Source organism: Salvelinus fontinalis, chromosome 25 (genome assembly GCF_029448725.1).
Source record: "Salvelinus fontinalis isolate EN_2023a chromosome 25, ASM2944872v1, whole genome shotgun sequence".
Lineage (NCBI taxonomy): Eukaryota > Metazoa > Chordata > Actinopteri > Salmoniformes > Salmonidae > Salvelinus > Salvelinus fontinalis.
The window spans coordinates 12,002,812-12,026,283 of record NC_074689.1 but is presented as its reverse complement, the minus strand read 5'-3'; the positions used below and the strand labels follow the sequence as shown (position 1 = coordinate 12,026,283).

The following is a 23,472-nucleotide window of genomic DNA, read 5'->3' as shown; positions in this document are numbered from 1 at the left end:
GAGGGAACACCACAAGGGAGGAAACCAAGCCAGATACTGTTCATGGGCCAGACTGACTTGACTGACAGAACAGTACACAGAAACGATGGGAGTACCAGTCCAGTAATGTTACAGAGTGGTCTCATCTGGTTCTACAGACTTTAGGTACAGAGTAGCACCATCTCACACTGACTATTGGTCATTGAAGAACACAGGGAACACGTTGTTGTTGTGGCCAGAGTTGTGAGAGGGACTTACGAGAGGCTCCTTGTTCTTGACCAGCCGTATGATCTTCACTGAGACCTCGTCATCATCGATGTCATCGGGCAGCGGAGGCAGCTCGGGGTCGTAACTCTTCTGGGCCACCGTGTCATGGACAGACAGAAGACTCTACGGAGGAGAAGAAGAGGGGGATAAAGGAGGAGAGCGATAGAGGGGGCAGAGGGAGAGGAAAGAGAAAGATTAGCGTTACGATGCACGACACAAAGCCTACATCCCTACACGGAGACAATGTGCAGTTAACAACAGCATACAGCCAAACTACAGAGAACTCCTATAATACGCAGAGGCCCTTTCAACTAGAGCGAGAGAAAAGGCAGACAGAAACAAAGAAGGGAGGAAGTCCCTCCTCTGAACATTATGAATGGATGTGCCTGCCTCAAGTACCTGATGATGGATTTGATTTGGTTAAGCTCCCGTTATTCTATCTACATGTGTTAATTGCCATTAAGGCTCATAGTCTGCTCATAGATCTTCCTGATTAAAGGAGGTTAGCGCCGCTCGTCCCGAGGTCGCGCTGAGACGCTATGAATCATGGGGGATGTTAAGGAGGACAGAGGAATGGAGGACCAGTGTGTGTGTGTGTGTGTGTGTGTGTGTGTGTGTGTGTCGGGACTGCTCCCACGGGAACGCTAGCTTAGCTGATGTTCAGCAACAGACAGAGCGAGGTGCAAAGTAATGAAGTTCTCAGCCGCCTCACATATTTCACACTCTCACAAGCAGCAGCAGAGCGAGAAGAAACGGGACGACACAGACGAGAATGATCGCATTCAGAGTAATTTTTCAAACTATTTAACGGCTCTGTGTCCTCTCCAAATGCTGCTGGAAACGCACCGTTTTTTCCACGAAATAAAAAACATTGTCCAGTCACCTGCCAGAAAGAGGAGGGTGAGAGAGGAGGAGGACAGAGAGGAGGGGAGGAGCAGTCTGTTTTATGACATGGGCGCACACTGCACTACAGCATTCAAGATGTTCCTAAAGAAGACCAGATGAGAGGAGACGGAGGAGGAAGAGGAGAAAGAGGAGAGAGGAGGAAGAGGAATAGGAGAAAGAGAAGGAGGAAGAGAACTGGTGTGATGTGCCCCAAGCTCCACTGGGAGTCAGTCTGAGTCTATCTGCTAATCAGCAGCAGATACACACAGGACTGCTCTTCTCCTTCATTCTATGACCCTACGGTCCAGAAACATCTCCATCCCTCCCTCTCTCATAACCGACTCACTGATTCTACTAGCCAGTGTTTTAAAGCAGCCTGCACCTGATCGTGCTCCATTCAGAGGTGAATAAAATATTACAGTACAAATATTTTCAGAGGAACGCTCTCTTTCTCTTGATTTGCTACATCTCTTTAATCCGTTTGTCTCCTTTCTTCTCTTTTTGGGAGGTTAGAGAAAACGTTTAATGTGGCATTGTATCGCGAGCGGAGTATTTTTTGGGGGGCTCCGAGGATAGACAGACAAACGGACGGACACATTCAGTGTCCCCAGCCGCCCTGGTGAGGTGTTGCTGTCACTCACAACACCTGATCTGGTTCCTCAAGAACACCAAGGACTGTTACTATGTGCCAATCACAGCTTGTTCCTGCTTCAACCACGGAACAGACCAACCCTACCGCAACATCACTTCCTTAAGTTAACCCAGCTCACCTCAGGCCTCACAGGGCTCCCCCTCCACTCTCGGTTTCCTTGTGTGTGTACGCCTTCGTATGAGTCTTCATAGCGAACCCCTACTCACTATCCTTTATCCGACTAACCTGCCATGTGTTGCTTCCTCTACATCCTTACTAGTCTCAGGTTACCATACTCCCTCTCTAACATCAGGAAGTCTGGAGACTGCGGTTGGATCCCTATCCACTCATCAATGCCCACCACTTCCCCTGTCAGGTCCTAGTTGACACTCACCCCACCTCCTGTCCCCTGACAGGTCGTAACAGCCTGGCCGGTAATGTCTTGTAAAAACTCCCCATCACAAGCAGAGACTAGCATCAACAGCACCAGGCTAATAGGCAGCACATGGCAGAGAGGCAGGGCAGACCCCTGGCTTGTGGTGGCTGCTGACACACTCACACAGGGACGCGCATACTCACACACACAGAAACACACACACAGAGACGAACGCATACACACACACACACACAGGGCAGCGCATGGAAGCATTTTTGGGTCAACGACAGTGAGCAGATCCTGTTATGTTTTAGAGTCAGTGTTCTGTGTGTGTGTCTGTGTGTCTGTGTGTCTGTGTGTGTGTGTGTGTGTGTTTGTTTGTGTGTTTGTGTGTTTGTGTGTGTGTCTCCTAATTGAATGTAGAGCTGATATCCTTGCTGAAACTGAATGGTTCAGCTGGAGCAGGAGCTGGGCCTCCTATACAGCCTGGGTTACGGCGAGACCGAGCTTGAGTCCCAAATGGAACACTATTCTCTATATGGTGTACTACGTTTAACCATGGCCCACAGGGCACAAGGTGCCGTTTGGGACACAACAGAGTTGAACACAACAGAACACAGCAGGGCTCTGGAGCAGTGGGTTAAGTGCCAGCCTAGCACTGTCTGCCTCTGCAGGATGAAAAAGGACTCTGCAACAGACAAGCCCAGTTTAATGAGCGCTAGATGCCAGGAATGACCAGGAGGTTTATTTGGACAAGCTCAGTGATCTGTTTTTATAGGATCCCTATTATGTCTAATGAACACAAACACCGCCAGGCTCTCAAAGTACTGAAAGCAGGGCGAGCCCAGCCCGGTCTCGGATGTATCCTGAGTTGCGGACCAAATGGCATCCTTTTCCCCACTTTTTACTGGAACCCTATGGACCCTGGTCAAAAGTAGTGCACTATGTAGGGAGTAGGGTGCCAATTGAGATTCTTATTCTGAAGTCCCTGGCCCAACGATGTGGTAGGCAGAGAGGCAGAGACCTCCCCGGAAACAGACAGCCATCATAATTGGCACTTTCATCACTATCAACGTTAATGTTTCTGAGGAGGTTAATATGTGCAGGGGTTGTTTATTCATCTGGGAATCATAACGGGAGAGAGAGGAGGGAAGGGGGGTGAGTGTGTATGTGTGTATATGCGTAGAAAAGCACTTTTAAAACGCTGTGATTTATGTCCTGCCCTAGGAATGGATCATTTCAGCCATAATGGAGAGTGACACAGTTACTATCACACAGACACCATTCAGAGCCCAGCCAGCTGATTGTGTTTTACATGGACCTGGGAAGGTGTCGGTGCCCCAGTAGAACGGACACATCTCTGTTCAGCCATCAAGAGAGACAGAGTGAGGAGGGGGAGGGAGAGACACAGACAGAGAGTGAGAGGGAGGGAGAGACACATACAGAGAGTGAGGAGGAGGAGGAAGGGAACTAGCCACTCAAATCAGACGGCTTCCAAACCTCAGTCAGTCAGTGAATGTGTCACAGTCAAAACGTTCCCCGGCACTCTGGCTAGCTGCTGCTGAGGTTAATCTATCGTGACCGAGTGCTTCTGCTGCTTGAAACTAGAAGACCGTCGTCGTGACGGTTTACCCAGGGAGCGTTAAAACTATCCCACCGGCAGCGTTGTGTACCAGGCCCAAACCATACAGACACCAGCCAGGGTGGAGAGAGGGAGGGGAAGGGGGAGTGTGTGTGTGTACATGCACGCGTGTCAGTGTGTGTACTATGAACAGACCGCTCCGGGGGAAGGAGAGATGAGAGACAGACAGGGGAGAGGCCCCTACTTAGCAGCACCGAGCAGGCGGAGGCAGCATGTGAGTGTGTGTGTCCCCGTGCGTGCAATGATCGGACCACTCCCCCGTCTCAGTCTCTCATCTTTCCTTCCTCCGGAGCGGTCGGCCCTAGTGAACGATGAGTTTCTACGAGGAGAGAGAGCTCCCCTGAGATGGTTCAATGCTGGGCCGTAAAACCTGCAAACTCTATCAAAACCCAATTAATGTCCTGACACCGGCACGCTCCGTGGCAGAAGAGAGGCACGTCCCTTTGGAGATATTTTTTATATCCCAAATGACACTCTATTCCCTATATAGTGCACTACTTTTGTCCAGAGTCTAAGGCACTATATAGGGAGCCATTTGAGACGAAGCCATAGCATAGTGAAGCAGGCAGCACTCCCTCCAACAGACAGACTGCAGATATGATGAATTCACACACACACACACACACACACACACACACACACACACACACACACACACACACACACACACACACACACACACAGGATTCTCCTGATGTTCAGTGTGAGGGGGTCCATCTGACTCCATTCATCTTGTAACTGTTCTCTCTCCGTCCTGCTGTTTGACATGATGGAGACAGAGGCAGAGCTCCAAGATTTGTTTTTCTGGCAACGTTCTGTCTGTCTGACAGTGTGACGGCCTGAGTCATATCTAGGGTGTCTCTCCAAACCTCTCACCAGACACACACGCACACAAACACCTGCACACACACACAAACACCTGCACACACACACAAACACCTGCATTTACACACACACAAACACACACACACCTGCGGTCTGCATGATCATCTAACGTTTGAGATTTACGTCTAACAAGAGAGAGACAGCAGCCAGAGAATTGTTAAAAGGAGAGAATAAGAAATAAGCCTTTAAAAGCTTGAAGAAGTGCCGTATCCGTTGGTGTGATATCATCTGGCTGACCTGTGGAGGAACAGAGAAGTCATGTATCATAGAGGACACAGGAGGCTGCTGAGGGGAGGACGGCTCATACTAATGGCTGGAATGGAGCGGCAACAAACACCTGGAAACCATGTGTTTGATACCATTCCACTAACTCCACTCCAGCCGTTACCATGAGCCTCCCCAATTAAGGTGCCACCAACCTCCTGTGGAACCTACGGATGCGTCCCAAATGGCGCCTTATACCCTTTATAGTGACCAGGGCCCTGGACAAAAGTAATGCACTATATAGAGACAGAACAGAACCTACAGAACCTAAAGCACAGCTAGGACGTGATGTCATTGTTGGAGGGAGACGGGAGAAATAACGCACGGATGCAAGATTGACTGTGTACCATGTAGAAGGATGGGTTAAGGAGTGACTGGGTGTGTTCTGTGTAGCATGTAGAAGGATGGGTTAAGGAGTGACTGGGTGTGTTCTGTGTACCATGTAGAAGGATGGGGTATGGAGTGACTGGCTGTGTTCTGTGTACCATGTAGAAGGATGGGGTACGGAGTGACTGGGTGTGTTCTGTGTACCATGTAGAAGGATGGGGTATGGAGTGACTGGGTGTGTTCTGTGTAGCATGTAGAAGGATGGGGTATGGAGTGACTGGGTGTGTTCTGTGTAGCATGTAGAAGGATGGGGTATGGAGTGACTGGGTGTGTTCTGTGTACCATGTAGAAGGATGGAATAAGGAGTGACTGGGTGTGTTCTGTGTACCATGTAGAAGGATGGGGTATGGAGTGACTGGGTGTGTTCTGTGTACCATGTAGAAGGATGGGTTATGGAGTGACTGGGTGTGTTCTGTGTAGCATGTAGAAGGATGGGGTATGGAGTGACTGGGTGTGTTCTGTGTAGCATGTAGAAGGATGGGGTATGGAGTGACTGGGTGTGTTCTGTGTACCATGTAGAAGGATGGGTTATGGAGTGACTGGGTGTGTTCTGTGTACCATGTAGAAGGATGGGTTATGGAGTGACTGGGTGTGTTCTGTGTACCATGTAGAAGGATGGGGTATGGAGTGACTGGGTGTGTTCTGTGTACCATGTAGAAGGATGGGGTATGGAGTGACTGGGTGTGTTCTGTGTACCATGTAGAAGGATGGGGTATGGAGTGACTGGGTGTGTTCTGTGTAGCATGTAGAAGGATGTGTTATGGAGTGACTGGGTGTGTTCTGTGTACCATGTAGAAGGATGGGGTATGGAGTGACTGGGTGTGTTCTGTGTACCATGTAGAAGGATGGGGTATGGAGTGACTGGGTGTGTTCTGTGTAGCATGTAGAAGGATGGGTTATGGAGTGACTGGGTGTGTTCTGTGTAGCATGTAGAAGGATGGGTTATGGAGTGACTGGGTGTGTTCTGTGTACCATGTAGAAGGATGGGGTATGGAGTGACTGGGTGTGTTCTGTGTAGCATGTAGAAGGATGGGGTATGGAGTGACTGGCTGTGTTCTGTGTAGCATGAAGAAGGATGGAATAAGGAGTGACTGGGTGTGTTCTGTGTAGCATGTAGAAGGATGGGTTATGGAGTGACTGGGTGTGTTCTGTGTAGCATGTAGAAGGATGGGGTATGGAGTGACTGGGTGTGTTCTGTGTAGCATGTAGAAGGATGGAATAAGGAGTGACTGGGTGTGTTCTGTGTAGCATGTAGAAGGATGTGTTATGGAGTGACTGGGTGTGTTCTGTGTAGCATGAAGAAGGATGGGGTATGGAGTGACTGGGTGTGTTCTGTGTAGCATGTAGAAGGATGGGTTATGGAGTGACTGGGTGTGTTCTGTGTAGCATGTAGAAGGATGGGGTATGGAGTGACTGGGTGTGTTCTGTGTAGCATGTAGAAGGATGGAATAAGGAGTGACTGGGTGTGTTCTGTGTAGCATGTAGAAGGATGTGTTATGGAGTGACTGGGTGTGTTCTGTGTACCATGTAGAAGGATGGGGTATGGAGTGACTGGGTGTGTTCTGTGTAGCATGTAGAAGGATGGGGTATGGAGTGACTGGCTGTGTTCTGTGTAGCATGAAGAAGGATGGAATAAGGAGTGACTGGGTGTGTTCTGTGTAACATGTAGAAGGATGGGGTATGGAGTGACTGGGTGTGTTCTGTGTACCATGTAGAAGGATGGGGTATGGAGTGACTGGGTGTGTTCTGTGTAACATGTAGAAGGATGGGGTGTGGAGTGACTGGGTGTGTTCTGTGTACCATGTAGAAGGATGGGTTATGGAGTGACTGGGTGTGTTCTGTGTAGCATGTAGAAGGATGGGGTATGGAGTGACTGGGTGTGTTCTGTGTAACATGTAGAAGGATGGGGTGTGGAGTGACTGGGTGTGTTCTGTGTACCATGTAGAAGGATGGGTTATGGAGTGACTGGGTGTGTTCTGTGTAGCATGTAGAAGGATGGGGTATGGAGTGACTGGGTGTGTTCTGTGTACCATGTAGAAGGGTGGGGTATGGATTGACTGGGTGTGTTCTGTGTAGCATGTAGAAGGATGGGGTATGGAGTGACTGGGTGTGTTCTGTGTAGCATGTAGAAGGATGGGGTATGGAGTGACTGGGTGTGTTCTGTGTACCATGTAGAAGGATGGAATAAGGAGTGACTGGGTGTGTTCTGTGTAACATGTAGAAGGATGGGGTGTGGAGTGACTGGGTGTGTTCTGTGTACCATGTAGAAGGATGGGTTATGGAGTGACTGGGTGTGTTCTGTGTAGCATGTAGAAGGATGGGTTATGGAGTGACTGGCTGTGTTCTGTGTACCATGTAGAAGGATGGGGTATGGAGTGACTGGGTGTGTTCTGTGTACCATGTAGAAGGGTGGGGTATGGATTGACTGGGTGTGTTCTGTGTAGCATGTAGAAGGATGGAATAAGGAGTGACTGGGTGTGTTCTGTGTAGCATGTAGAAGGATGGGTTATGGAGTGACTGGGTGTGTTCTGTGTAGCATGTAGAAGGATGGGGTATGGAGTGACTGGGTGTGTTCTGTGTAGCATGTAGAAGGATGGGGTATGGAGTGACTGGGTGTGTTCTGTGTAGCATGTAGAAGGATGGGGTTATGGAGTGACTGGGTGTGTTCTGTGTACCATGTAGAAGGATGGAATAAGGAGTGACTGGGTGTGTTCTGTGTAGCATGTAGAAGGATGGGTTATGGAGTGACTGGGTGTGTTCTGTGTACCATGTAGAAGGATGGGGTATGGAGTGACTGGGTGTGTTCTGTGTACCATGTAGAAGGATGGGTTATGGAGTGACTGGGTGTGTTCTGTGTACCATGTAGAAGGATGGGGTATGGAGTGACTGGGTGTGTTCTGTGTAGCATGTAGAAGGATGGAATAAGGAGTGACTGGGTGTGTTCTGTGTAGCATGTAGAAGGATGGGTTATGGAGTGACTGGGTGTGTTCTGTGTAGCATGTAGAAGGATGGAATAAGGAGTGACTGGGTGTGTTCTGTGTAGCATGTAGAAGGATGGGGTGTGGAGTGACTGGGTGTGTTCTGTGTACCATGTAGAAGGATGGGTTATGGAGTGACTGGGTGTGTTCTGTGTAGCATGTAGAAGGATGGGGTATGGAGTGACTGGGTGTGTTCTGTGTAGCATGTAGAAGGATGGAATAAGGAGTGACTGGGTGTGTTCTGTGTAACATGTAGAAGGATGGGGTATGGAGTGACTGGGTGTGTTCTGTGTACCATGTAGAAGGATGGGGTATGGAGTGACTGGGTGTGTTCTGTGTAGCATGTAGAAGGATGGAATAAGGAGTGACTGGGTGTGTTCTGTGTAACATGTAGAAGGATGGGGTGTGGAGTGACTGGGTGTGTTCTGTGTACCATGTAGAAGGATGGGTTATGGAGTGACTGGGTGTGTTCTGTGTAGCATGTAGAAGGATGGGGTATGGAGTGACTGGGTGTGTTCTGTGTAGCATGTAGAAGGATGGGGTATGGAGTGACTGGGTGTGTTGTGTACCATGTAGAAGGATGGGGTATGGAGTGACTGGGTGTGTTCTGTGTAGCATGTAGAAGGATGGAATAAGGAGTGACTGGGTGTGTTCTGTGTACCATGTAGAAGGATGGGGTGTTATCTGTGTGAAGTTGGTAAGGGAGATAGAGATAGAGAGTGAGAGAAATAGTGTGTGCGTGTTTGTGTGCGTCTTACCTTGACGTGGGGTTTAGCCAGTAGATTGAGCAGCTCGCTGATCTCTTCACTGGCACTTTTACCCTGCAGTTCCTCAGACAGCTAAAAGTAGGTGAGTGAGTGAGAGAATTGAAAGAGCGAGAAAGAGAGAAAGATAGGAAGAGAGAGAGTGTCTGTTAGCATTATTATAGTCAAGTGATAGTGAGACAGTCATACAGAACAACAGACTAACATGCTGACCAGACACGTCACGCGCGTTGCAAAATAAATGTACACATACATGTTAATCAATCATTTCACCCACACTGCTCGCGGACGTCAGCGAGTGTCTGCATGGCCAGGCGCTAAAATAGAAAATTGGTTCTATTAGTGACGCTCAAAGCGCTGCAAGTCCGGCCTCTCCCATCTCCTCATTGGTTTTTAGAAGCATATACCCACGTGGGTGACTGAAAGATGAACTTAGGCCCGCACTCAGAACGAGGAAGAGCTCAGTTTACCTTTTTTACCTTTTTTTTTTAAGTTTGTTGTCTTTAAGTGTTTTGGAAAGTTTGTGGTCTCTATCTACAGTGGCAAGAAAAAGTATGGGAACCCTTTGGAATTACCTGGATTTCTGCATTAATTGGTCGTCAAATTTGATCTGATCTTCATCAGTCACAACAATAGACAAACACAGTCTGATTAAACGAATAACACACAGACAATTCTACGTTTTGATATCTTTATTGAATACACCGTGTAAAACATTCACAGTGTAGGTTGGAAAACGTATATGAACCCCTAGGCTAATGACTTTTCCAAAAGCTAATTGGAGTCAGGCGCCAGCCAACCTGGAGTCCAATCAATGAGACAAGATTGGAGATGTTGGTTAGAGCTGCCCTGCCCTATAAAAACACTCACAAAATTTGAGTTTGCTATTCACAAGAAGCATTTCCTGATGTGAACCATACCTCGAACAAAAGAGATCTCAGAAGACCTAAGATTAAGAATTGTTGACTTGCATAAAGCTGGAAAGGGTTACAAAATGATCTTTAAAAGCCTTGATGTTAATCAAGACAAATGGTCTATTATTGGAGAAAGTTCAGCACTGTTGCTACTCTCCCTAGGAGTGACCGTCCTGCAAAGATGACTGCAAGAGCACAGCGCAGAATGCTCAATGATGTTAAGAAGAATCCTAGAGTGTCAGCTAAAGACTTACAGAAATCTCTGGAACATGCTAATGTCTCTGTTGACGAGTCTACAATACGTAAAACACTAAACAAGAATGGTGTTCATGGGAGGACACAATGGAAGAAGCCACTGCTGTCCAAAAAAAACACATTGCTGCACGTCTGGAGTTCGCAAAAGAGCACCTGGATGTTCCACAGCGCTACTGGCAAAATATTCTGTGGACAGATGAAACTACAGTTGAGTAACACTGTGTGGTGAAAAAAGGCACAGCACACCAACATCAAAACCTCATCGCAACTGTAAAGCATGGTGGAGGGAGCATCATGGTTTGGGACTGCTTTGCTGCCTCAGGGCCTGGACAGCTTGCTATCATCGACTGAAAAATGGATTCCCAAGTTTATCAAGACATTTTGCAGGAGAATGTTAGTCTATCTGTCCGCCAATTGAAGCTCAACAGAAATTGGATGATGCAACAGGACAACGACCCAAAACACAGAAGTAAATCAACAACAGAATGGCTTCAACAGAAGAAAATACACCTTTGAGTGGTCCAGTCATTTCTGACCTCAACCCGATTGAGATGCCGTGGCATGACCTCGAGAGCAGTTCACCAGACATCCCAAGAATATTACTGAACTGAAACAGTTTTGTAAAGATGAATGGTCCAAAATTCCGCTTGACCGTTATGCAGGTCTGTTCCGCAACTACAGAAAACATTTGGTTGAGTTTATTGCTGCCAAAGGTTAACCAGTTATTAAATCCAAGTGTTCACATACTTTTCCCACTCTATACTGTGAATGTTAACACGGTGTGTTCAATAAAGACATGAAAATGTATAATTGTTTGTGTGTTATTAGTTTAAGCAGACTGTGTTTGTCTACTGTTATGACCTAGACGAAGTCAGATCAAATTAAATGACCAATTTATGCAGAAATCCAGGTAATTCCAAAGGGTGCCATTGTAGCTTCTTAGTTTGGATCTCGCGACGCAATTGGCATCAGTTTCTGGGACTGCTCGTCTTTTTCCGGTGATCCTGCCGACAAAGGACAGGTCTGAGGAGCTATTTGGCGTCGCAGCTAGCCCAGCTGCTAGCTAGCTGCATATCAAGCCAGCAAGGTTCCTGAACGTAGCCCGTGACGTGGTTAGCCATTGTGGCTGGGACCGCAGATTGTCCCGGGTTTGTGGCTGTCTAGATCCCTGCTGTTTGTTGTTTTCAATTTTCCCCGTGACCTGCCCTGTCTGGAACTGCAAGGAGTAACAGCATAGCCTACGATGAGTTGAATGAGTAGAACGGTGAGTCAATGAGTTGAAACAGGAGATCGGCAAGATACAGCAATCTGTAAGTCATTGAGAGAGGACATCAGTTCTGTGTGTGAATTCATGATAACAATGACAGATAAATTAGACTTTCTCGAGGGACAATCAAGGCGAAACAACACGGTTGTGGACAGAATTGCAGAATCTCCACGAGACCTGGACGGAGTCCGCGGACAAAGTGAGGGAAATGATCTCTGAGAAATTTAAGATGGACCACAGGACGATTGAGGTGGAGTGCGCCCACAGGACTGGAAAACCCACCATGGGCCCAGGTGACAGGCCCAGGCTGATAGTGGTCAAGTTCCTGAGGTTCAAGGACAAGGTAGCTGTTTTGGAAAGAGCCAAGAACTTGAGAGGAACGTAAATCTTCCTCAACGAGGACTATCCTGAAGCTGTGCGCCAGAAGAGGAAAGAACTGATCCCAGCCATGAAAGCTGCCAGAGTGCATGGGGACATTGCTTACATCCGCTATGACAGTACATCCGCTATGACAGGCTCATTGTCCCCCCTCCCTCCCAGAAGCCTGGAAGGGATGAGAACCAAGCCTATGGGTTCGTAGCTTCAACCCCGCAGCACACACACACAAATTGATTAACGGACAGCTGAATGTATATTTTTTTCTCTTGCTTTGCTCTTTTCAGTATTATGTCTATCTCTGATAAGCTACCCAGGAAAGGGCTGAAAATAGGCCATATTAATATATGTAGCCTTAGAAATAAGGTTCATGAAATCAGTAACTTGCTAACATCAGATAACATTCATATATTAGCCATTTCTGAGACTCACTTAGATACTTAATTTGATGATACATCAGTAGCAATACATGGATATAACATCTATAGAAGAGACAGGAATGCTTATGGGGGAGGTGTTGCTGTATATATTCAGAGGCATCTCCCTGTAATGCTTAGAGAATATCTTATGTCAAGTGTTATTGAAGTGTTGTGGTTGCAGGATCACTTGGCTCATTTAAAGACTTTACTTTTGGGTTGTTACTATAGGCCACCAAGTGCTAACAGTCAGTATCTAAATAATATGTATGAAATGCTTGATAGTGTATGTGATGTAAACAGAGAGGTCTACTTTCTTGGAGACCTGAATATTGCCTGGTTTTCATTAAGTTGTCCACTCAAGAGGAAGCTTCTCACTGTAACCAGTGCCTGTAATCTGGTTCAGGTTATTAATCAACCTACCAGGGTGTTTACAAACACTACAGGAACAAAATCATCCACATGTAGTGATCACATTTTTACTAATACTGTAGAACTTTGTTCTAAAGCTACATCCATACCCATTGGATGCAGCGATCACAATGTAGTAGCTATATCCAGGAAATCCAAAATTCCAATAGCTGGGCCTAAAATAGTATATAAAAGACAATACAAAAGATTTTGCTGTGACTCTTATGTGGATGATGCTAAAAATATGTGTTGGTCTGATGTGATTAATGAGGAGCATCCAGACACTACAGTTGATGAATTTATGAAATTGTTTCTTCCAATTATTGATAAACATGCACCTGTTAAGAAATTGATTGTTAGAACTGTTGAGGCTCCATGGATTGATGAAGAATTGAAAAACTGTATGGTTAAAAGAGATGGGGCAAAAGGAGTGGCTAATAAGTCTGGCTGCACATCTGACTGGCTGACTTACTGCAAATTGAGAAATTATGTAACTAAACTCAACAAAAAGAAGAGGAAACTAAATTATGAAGCCAAGATCAATGATATAAAGAATGATGGAAAAAAACTTGAGTACTTTAAATTAAATTATGAGCAGAAAGACAAATTCAAGTCCATCTTTCATCGAATCAGATGGCTTATATTCATAACAAAACCATTTGATGTTGCCAATTATTTGAATGATTACTTCAATGGCAAAGTGGGCGAACTTAGGCAGGAAATGCCAACAACGAACAGAGAGGAATTGTACTCATGCATAAAAAAAAATTAATGAAAGAAAAGCATTGTAAAGTTAGTGTGGGAGAGGTGGAAAAAATGATTGTAATCGATCAATAATGACAAACCTCCTGGCATTGACAACTTAGATGGAAAGCTACTGAGGATGGTAGCTGACTCTATAGCCACTCCTATCTGTCATATCTTTAATCTGAGCCCAGAGAAGTCTTTGTTCTCAGGCCTGGAGGGAAGCCAAAGTAATTCCGCTACCCAAGAGTGGTAAAGCGGCCTTTGCTGGTTCGAACATCGGACCTATAAGTTTGCTGCCAGCTCTTAGCAAACTGTTGGAAAAAATTGTGTTTAACCAAATACAATGCTATTTCTCTGTAAAGAAATTAACAACAGACTTTCAGCATGCTTATAGAGAAAAGCACTCAACATGTACTGCACTGACACAAATGACTGATGATTGGTTAAAAAAAAAATGGTAATAAGGGAATTGTGGGAGCTGTACTGTTAGATTTCAGTGCAGCCTTTGCTATAATTGATCATAACCTGTTGTTGAAAAAATGTATGTGCTCTGCCATATCGTGGATTCAGAGCCATCTATCTAAACTCAGCAAAAAAAGATACGTCCCTTTTTCAGGACCCTGTCTTCAAAGATAATTCGTAAAAATCCAAATAACTTCACAGAGCTTCATTGTAAAGGGTTTAAACACTGTTTCCCATGCTTTCAATGACCCAATGACCCATAAACAATTAATGAAGATGCACCTGTGGAACGGTCGTTAAGACACTAACAGCCTTCAGATAGTAGGCAATTAAGGTCACAGTTATGAAAACTTAGGACACTGAAGAGGCCTTTCTACTGACTCTGAAAAACACCAAAAGAAAGATGCCCAGGGTCCCTGCTCATCTGCGTGAATGTGACTTAGGCATGCTGCAAGGAGGCATGAGGACAGCAGATGTGGCCAGGGCAATAAATTGCAATGTCCGTACTCTGAGACGCCTAAGACAGCGTTACAGGGAGACAGAAAGGACAGCTGATCGTCCTCGTAGTGGCAGACCACGTGTAAAAACACCTGCACAGGATCGGTACATCCGAACATCACACCTGCGGGACAGGTAGAGGATGGCAACAACAACTACCCGAGTTACACCAGGAACGCACAATCCCTCCATCAGTGCTCAGACTGTCCGCAATAGGCTGAGAGAGGCTGGACTGAGGGCTTGTAGGCCTGTTGTAAGGCAGGTCCTCACCAGACGTCGCCTATGGGCACAAACCCACCGTCGCTGGACCAGACAGGACTGGCAAAAAGTGCTCTTCACTGACGAGTCGCGGTTTTGTCTCATAAGGGGTGATAGTCGGATTTGCGCTTATCGTCGAAGGAATGAGTGTTACACTGAGGCCTGTACTCTGGAGCGGGATCGATTTGGAGGTGGAGGGTCCGTCATGGTCTGGAGCGGTGTGTCACAGCATCATCGGACTGAGCTCGTTGTCATTGCAGGCAATCTCAACGCAGTGCGTTACAGGGAAGACATCCTCCTCCCTCATATGGTACCCTTCCTGCAGGCTCATCCTGACATGACCCTCCAGCATGACAATGCCATTAGCCATTCTGCTCGTTATGTGCATGATTTCCTGCAAGACAGGAAGGTCAGTGTTCTGCCATGGCCAGCAAAGAGCCCGGATCTCAATCCAATTGAGCACGTCTGGGACCTGTTGGATCGTAGGGTGAGGTCTAGGGCCATTAACCCCAGAAATGTCCAGGAACTTGCAGGTGCCTTGGTGGAAGAGTGGGGTAACATCTCACAGCAAGAACTGGCAAATCTGGTGCAGTCCATGAGGAGGAGATGCACTGCAGCACTTAGTGCAGCTGGTGGCCACATCAGATACAGACTGTTACTTTGATTTTGACCCCCCCCCCCCCCCCCCTTTGTTCAGGGACACATTATTCAATTTCTGTTAGTCACATGTCTGTGGAACTTGTTCAGTTTATGTCTCAGTTGTGGAATCTTATGTTCATACAAATATTTACACATGTTAAGTTAACTGAAAATAAACGCAGTTGACAGTGGGAGGACGTTTCTTTTTTTTCTGAGTTAAGAACTCAGAGGGTTTTCTTTAATGGAAGCTTCTCTAATGTCAAACATGTAAAGTGTGGTGTACCGCAGTGCAGCTCTCCACTCTTCTATTTTTACCAATGACCTGCCACTGGCATTAAACAAAGCATTTGTGTCCATGTATGCTGATGATTCAACCATATACACATCAGCAACCACAGCTAATGAAATCTCTGAAACCCTTAAATAGTTGCAGTCTACTTTGGAATGGGTGACCTGTAATCAACTGGTCCTGAACATCTCTAAAACTAAGAGCATTGTATTTGGTCCAAATCATTCCTTAAGTTCTAGACCTCAGCTGAATCTGGTAATGAATGGTGTGGCTGTTGAACAAGATGAGACTAAATTACTTGGCATTACCTTAGATTGTAAACTGTCATGGACAAAACATATAGATTTAATGGTTGTAAAGATGGGGAGAGGTCTAGCCGTAATGCTCTGCTTTTTTGACACCACACTCCAAAAAGCAAGTCCTGCAGGCTCTAGTTTTGTCTTATCTTGATTATTGTCCAGTCATGTGGTCGAGTGCTGCAAGGAAAGACCTAGTTAAACTGCAGCTGGTCCAGAACAGAGCGGCACGTCTTGCTCTTCATTGTAATCAGTGGGCTGATATAAATACTATGCATGTCAGTCTCTCTTGGCTCAGAGTTGAGGAGAGACTGACTGCATCATTTCTTCTTTTTATAAGAAACATTAATGTGTTGAAAATCCCAAATTGTTTGCATAGTCAACTTACACACAGCTCTGACACACACACTTATCCCACCAGACATGACACCAGGGGACTTTTCACAGTCCCCAAATCCAGAACAAATTCAAGAAAGCGTACAGCGTTATATAGAGCCCTAATTGCATGGAACTTCCATCTCATATTGCTCAAAAAAACACCAAACCTGGTTTCAAAAAACAGATAAAGCAACACCTTGCGGCACAACCCCTCTCCCCTATTTGACCTAGATAGTTTGTATATGCATTGATATGTAGGCTACGTGTGCCTTTAAAAAAAAATGTATGTAGTTCTGTCCTTGAGCTGTTCTTGTCTATTGATGTTCTGTATTATGCCATGTTTCATGTTTTGTGTGGACCCCAGGAAGAGTAGCTACTGCTTTTGCAACAGCTAATGGGGATCCTAATAAAATACCAAAAATAACAACTACTCTGGTAGGTTGTAGTAATGCTGTAAAGTTGGTTGCCAACCGCCATATTAAGTCCAAAATGAGAAGAAAAAGCCTGACGGAAGGAGAGATTACGAGAAACAAATTTGGTTTACCGTTTTATCTTTGGATTAATTGTTGGAGTAGAGGACCTTGTGCATTTCAGGTAAAATAACAACCCAATGTTTATGTCCCAGGACAAATTAGCTAGCTACCGCAAGCTAGATAGCTAAATTGCCATAAATGTTTAATGCTTTTCGACCTGTCCCCAAACTAATATAATTGGTTCAGAGTTGTTGATGTTTCAACCTGCGTGCGTGTCCTGATCGGTCTGGTGTGGGGTACAAAATCAGCAGGCGCGCGAGCAGTTTGGTCAGTATGTAACAAGGCCAGACAAAAAGAGGCCTCAGTCATGCTCTAGAGGTAATAATCCTGTCTGTGTGCTGAGGGCCGCCAGGCAGCATGAAGAGAGACAGCCCATCAATCTGATGTCTCCCTAATACTCTCTGCTTCAGCACCCGAGCAAAAGCCAGGGGCCCAGACCCAAACTTGGTGGGCTGCTGCCTGGACCAGGCCCGTGGTTGTCTGGTTGTCTAGAGGGGGTGGCCGGGCTCATCTCCGTGGGCTGGACAGGAGCTGATTTATGGGTGCCCTGGCAGAGAGAGCCGTGGTTCCCTGGGGGTGAGGAAGGCTGGAGAGAAGCGGCGAAGGAGCGGCTGAGTGCCCAGACAAAGGGCCGCTTGTGAGTGAACGGGGATGAGGAGGAGAACCGCCTGAACCGCGTCTGTTCAACGAGCCCCGGTGAAAAATCACAAGAGCTCTGAGAATCCTCCCACTGGCAGGGACAAGAGGAGGAGTGTGTGGGAGGAGGAGGGGAGTACCAAAAAACCCACACACCAGGGTTAGGGTCAATCCAATTCAATTCTAGTCAATTCAGGAAGTACACTGAAATTCAAATTCCAATTCTCGTCAATGCTGTTCAATGGGGAAAATGAGGAAGTGGAATTTGGTATACTTTCTGAATTGACTGGAATAGAAAAGGAATTGACCCCTAACCCTGACACACGCTGCTCTCTGTTGCTCAGAGCGAGCGACCACCAGTAGACTGACTGCATATTTTTCAGTTCACAGTAACGGGGGTCTAAAGCCGAGGGGAACAGTTCAAGGAACATCATCCTCCCACACACACACACAGCCAGACACACACCCAAACTAGTGTGTGATGATTACAGAGGAAAAGAGCGGAGGATGTTTGACTAATGACGTCCAAGGTGAGGTAGCAGTCAGGTAGGGGTGAGGTACAAGGGCAGCAGGGGTGAAGGAAAGGGCCGTGGAGGCCCTCTCACCTCTTCTGTGACAAAAACACGTGTCCTGGAGGGGGTTTTCCACTTGGTGAGTCCCCTCCAGGGACAGAGAGCCGCCAGGTGGGTTAAGGGACAGCCCAGTAGACCCAGGTCAATGTCACTGTCCCCCCCCCCAGTTCATCCCAGGAGTATACGTTATCACCACAGAGAGAGAGAGAGGAGTCACTACTGCACTGCTGTTGCCCTCTGAAGAGACAGACGGTGTGTGAGAGAGCGAGAGAAAAATAAAGATGAGGTTGTGAGCATCTTGCTCTGTACAGACATCATCCCTTGCCAAAGTGAACTGCTACGAGAGAGAACAGGTCCTTTTATTGTCTTATTAAAGGCTTCAGCTCATAACTCACTAGGGAGGAAAGATGACACAACATACTCTATACTACCTTCATGCTTCTACGCTACAATCACACTTTCCATTCTCTGTGTGTGTGTGTGTGTGTGTGTGTGTGTGTGTGTGTGTGTGTGTGTGTGTGTGTGTGTGTGTGTGTGTGTGTGTCTACTTTGTGGACTGTGGCTGAGTGTATTTCAGTCGTAGCCCCACACTGATGTCTGTTTAGACAGGCTTGATGTGGAGCACTGAGTTTACGGTTCCCGCGGCCATGAAACCCATTACGTTATTTCAAACACAAATAAAAACCTGCGTCTGGCTAGAACCGATGTGCACATCTTGTTCAATTAAAGCTCGTCTTTTTGTGATGGATTTTTACACCAGATGTTTCCACAACATAAGGTAAATACATGGTTCTGTCTCCTGGACATGCTAAAACGGGCTTGGCGCTGGATGACACCATGAGACTGAAGAAGAAGACACTGAAGCGAACATCAACGTCTTCAGGTCTGTCTGTCCTAATGGCAATTACTTACCTGAAAGATCCAGCGGAAACCAGTTCAACATTCATATACACAGACAATATTTGTCAGTTTGTAACACTTCTTTAAGACAAAGAAGGTACAGGTAACTGCCAAAATAAAGGAACCGCCAACATAAAGGGCGTTGGGCCACCACGAGACAGAACAGCTTCAATGCACCTTGGCATAGATTCTACAAGTGTCTGGAACTCTATTGGAGGGATGCGACATTATATTTCCACAAGAAATTCCATATTTTGTTGATGGTGGTAGAAAACGGTCAATTGGGTTGAGATCTGGTGACTGAGACACAAACGACCGTGAGCATGATGGGATGGTTTAACTGATTAAGTACCTCAGGAACCACACTTATGTGGAAGCACCCGCTTTCAATATACTTCGTTTCCCTCATTTACTCGAGAGTTTCCCTTATTTTGGCAGTTACCTGTGAATCAATGCATTGTAACTGTGCATTGACAGTCAGTGTGGAGAGAAAGAAGAGAGAGGTTCTCTCTGGGCCCACCTGGTGGCCAGTCTGGAGAATGACAGACTAGAGAGGATGGGAGGACAACCAACAGAGGAGAGGGCCAGGGTAAAGGAGACAGACATTTGCTGGGAGCTGTGGCCTTGTGTGTAATGAATTTGTGCTTGTGAGTTTATGGGCCTTTTATATGTATGTATGTATGTATGTATGTATGTATGTATGTATGTATGTATGTATGTATGTATGTATGTATGTGTATGTATATGTGTGTGTGTGTGTGTGTGTGTGTGTGTGTGTGTGTGTGTGTGTGTGTGTGTGTGTGTGTGTGTGTGTGTGTGTGTGTGTGTGTGTGTATGTGGTTGCGCGTGTGTAATAGTATTTCATCAAGCCAGCCAGGTATTGTGAGGACTCATGAGGTCTGTCCTATAGTAGCAGCAGTAGAGGTCTGGTGGGTCTGTGGATGGAGTCACCTGCTGAGACCGCTCTAGACAGTGCACGAGGGCAGACAGGGGTTGAAGTGTCATTTTATGTGAGGCAATAAATTCAACCTCCATAAACGAAACTCAACCCCAAAATGAATTTCACCAAGACTTCCTCTACTCAAGAAGTTTAATACCATACACTCTACTACACCCAATGACTTCAATAGCTTTCATTTCGACGCTCGGCGAGACGACGCGGTTGAAAAGGGATACTTCTTAAAAACACACATAGTTCTTAAAAACACAAGTGCTCTGAATGGTTCTGGTTGGTGGCTCTGTCACTCCGGACCGCTCTGATAAATCATCTTTATCCTGATATCTGAGGTTTCTCACAGCATTTACGAGGAAGCGCACATTTCAAACGCGGTCATTTTAAAAATGAACGGGGGGCTGATAGGTGGATCCCTTAAATAAATACAGAGAAGGAAGCTTGCCATGACCCATGGAGGGAGAGAGGGAGAAGGAAAAATAAGTTGTCTCTCTCTCTCCCACACAATAGACAAACAGCAGTATTGTGCACTAAGTCCCTGGTGCTGTGTTGTGGACCCGGTGACCTGGGTTCCGTCTGTCATCCTGCCATCCATACATCCATCGGTCTTCTAGAGTTTCTCTCGGCCAGACCAGACCAGTCTCTCCAGTCCCAGGGCTGTTTGTGCGGTCATTGTCACGGCAGGCCGCTTAACAATGACAGCAATGGAGTTTGCAAGACAGCAACAACAGTCCTGAGACTCAGGCTAGGCACCCTCAGCTAAAGAAACACACAGCCAGCTCAGCCAGGACATAAAATAACCCACAAGACACACTCCACCTCTCTCTTTCTCTCAGATCCCTTTGACTCCCTCTGCCTCGCTCTCCTCAGGCCTCCTCGGTGCTCTTTAGAAGGAGTTGAGGAATACTCCACAGCACTTTGATTACAGTAAACAGAACAGGGGATTTAAAACACAACCACACATCATTAAACCACCGCTTACATTACTAAACCAGACTGGATCAGTGGTTTATACAGGCGTGTGTACGCATGCTATTGTGCAACCATGCACGTGTGTGTGTGTGTGTGTGTGTGTGTGTGTGTGTGTGTGTGTGTGTGTGTGTGTGTGTGTGTGTGTGTGTGTGTGTGTGTGTGTGTGTAACGCTACTAGTTCCATTACTGACCAATAGGAAGAAGCAGCACCAACACAATGTGATATATGTTTAGTTAATAATGACAGAGAAGGGTTTTCAGAGCTCTGATGATGAGAGGAGCAGAGAGTTTAACGGCCGTACAGATGATGGAAGTAAATAACCCATCGCTGGCAGCCATATTGGTACTCTGTCATGCACGCACAAACACACACACAGAGTGCTGGCATTTTGGGGAGAGGACGACAGGTTAATAAATTGACGTGTGCCACAGGTGATGGTGTGACATCCCCTCTCTCTCGCTTCTCTCCTATATTTATGCTCCCCGAGTCATTTCTCCTCTTTCATCTGACGCTTCGTCTCTTCCTGTCCTCCGCCCTGACGTTCTCATCCATCTTTTAACCTTCCTCTGAATTGTTGCCCTTTTTCACCCTCTCCCTCCTTCCTTATGCCCTTTGAAAATGATCACTTGTTCCCTGGGGCCATGGGAGCTGGATTTTCTATGCCGTAGCAGCGAGACGTATGGGAAGAAGCGGGGGAGAAAAGAGGGAGGGGGGGGGGGGGGGTCAGGGAGAAGAGGGGGATAAAGGAGAGAGATTAGAGGGAAAGGAGGGAGAGATGGGATCTAAGGGTGCAGTGTTATTGGAAAAGGCGTGTCATATCATTCTGAGAGGGAGAGGAGCTAGGTAGCTACATGGAGAGAGGTGAAAGGTCGCAGGAGGAGAAATAACAACAGTGAAACCTCATCTGACTCCCAGCGGGAAACTCAGCGGGGGTAGGGTGTGTGTGTGTGCGCGTGTGTATAGGTGTACTGTGTGTGTGTGCAAACCGGGCGAGGGGGGGCTACTTACGTCATCGGCCAGGAAGCCAGCACTGTCCAGGATGGGGGAGGGACTACGCTCCTCATAGTGCTGCAGTCTCTCATGGATCTGAAGGAGAGACCGAAAGAAAGGAGAGATTAAGAGAAAGAAAGGAGACGAAGAGAAATAAAGGAGAGACTAGGTGAAAGAAAGAAGGGACTAAATGAAAGAAAGAAGAGACTGTTGTGGTCAGAGAGGGGGAGGCTGGGCTAGGGAAACACACACTAGTGTCTGTTAACACCCCCCACACCCACACACACAAAAGAAAGTCATTCCCAGAGGGCTACCGGAGCACAACAGACTGCTTTAGTGCTTTTCAGTTCATTCTCCAACTGTACCATCAATCCTGCTCTCCTCCACCTACTGGATAAGCTCTGGTGGTTACCGATTACTAAACATTTCAACAGCTTCACTAAATACTATCAATATAGGACCGCAGCACCAGAACACAACTTTAGTCCCAGGACAGGAAAATAAACTGGAAAAATATCATATGTTTCAACACTTTACACACACAGAGAGACAGAGAGAGACAGAGAGACAGAGAGAGAGAGACAGAGACAGAGAGACACAAAGACAGAGAGAGAGAGAGAGAGACAGAGAGAGAAAGTGAGAGATCGACACCGTTGCCATAGAGCACACAAAAAAACAACTCTACTTACCTTGGCCTAAACATCAGCGCCACAGGTAATTTCCACAAAGAAATACTTGAATCAGTTATAGAACCCATTGCCCTTTATGGTTGTGAGGTCTGGGGTCCGCTCACCAACCAAGAATTCACAAAATGGGACAAACACCAAATTGAGACTCCGCATGCAGAATTCTGCAAAAATCCTCCGTGTACAACGTAGAACACCAAATAATACATGCAGAGCAGAATTAGGCCAATACTCGCTAATTATCAAAATCCAGAAAAGAGCCGTTAAATTCTACAAAGACAAAAAAGGAAGCGATTCCCAAACCTTCCATAACAAAGCCATCAGTGTACCATCACAGCAGCAAGATTTGTGACCTGTTGCCACAAGAAAAGGTCAACCAGTGAAGAACAAACACCATTGTAAATATAACCCATATTTATGGTCCCTTTTGTACTTTAACCATTTGTACATCGTAACAACACTGTATATATACATAATATGACATTTGTAATGTCTTTATTCTTTTGGAACTTGGAACTCTTTTGGAGTGTAAAGTTTACTGTTCATTTTTATTTTACTTTTTATCTACCTCACTTGCTTTGGCAATGTTAACATATGTTTCCCATGCCAATAAAGCTCTTTGAATTGAATTGTGAGAAGCTGATAATATCATTATGATTAGATGTGTCAGTGACATCCAACCCAGCTGACACTCCTGGGTGCGTTCATAAATTCACTCTGGCTATTTACTCCGATTTCAGAGCACTCCCGTCTGAGTGTGCCAGAGCCCAGAATAACTGATGAATTTACAAACGCTCAACACCCGTTGAATATGGCCGGTGTCAGTAAACGTTGTCAAAGAAGCATACTAAAAATTGTTGCAAAGTTAGAGTCACCAAAGCTCTGGTTAACATGAACAGCCTAACCAGCTCTGCTAGGGAGAGTAAAATGGTCAGAGTGAGGTGTTCTCATTTGTGTCTGGAAGTAG

General features: G+C 46.3%; 1 protein-coding gene across 6 annotated transcripts in view; it reads right to left on the bottom strand.

The window, feature by feature from the left end:
• LOC129822843 (MAGUK p55 subfamily member 7-like) overlaps window positions 1-23,472 on the bottom strand; it is a 249,857-nt gene that overhangs the window by 112,457 nt on the left and 113,928 nt on the right. For all 6 annotated transcript variants that reach the window (XM_055881296.1, XM_055881291.1, XM_055881294.1 and 3 more), the window contains 3 exons: window positions 21,838-21,915; window positions 9,053-9,133; window positions 238-369 (listed from right to left, as the gene is read on the bottom strand). In XM_055881296.1, coding sequence (XP_055737271.1) covers window positions 238-369; window positions 9,053-9,133; window positions 21,838-21,915 — 291 coding nt within the window. The remainder of the gene's footprint in view (window positions 1-237; window positions 370-9,052; window positions 9,134-21,837; window positions 21,916-23,472) is intronic.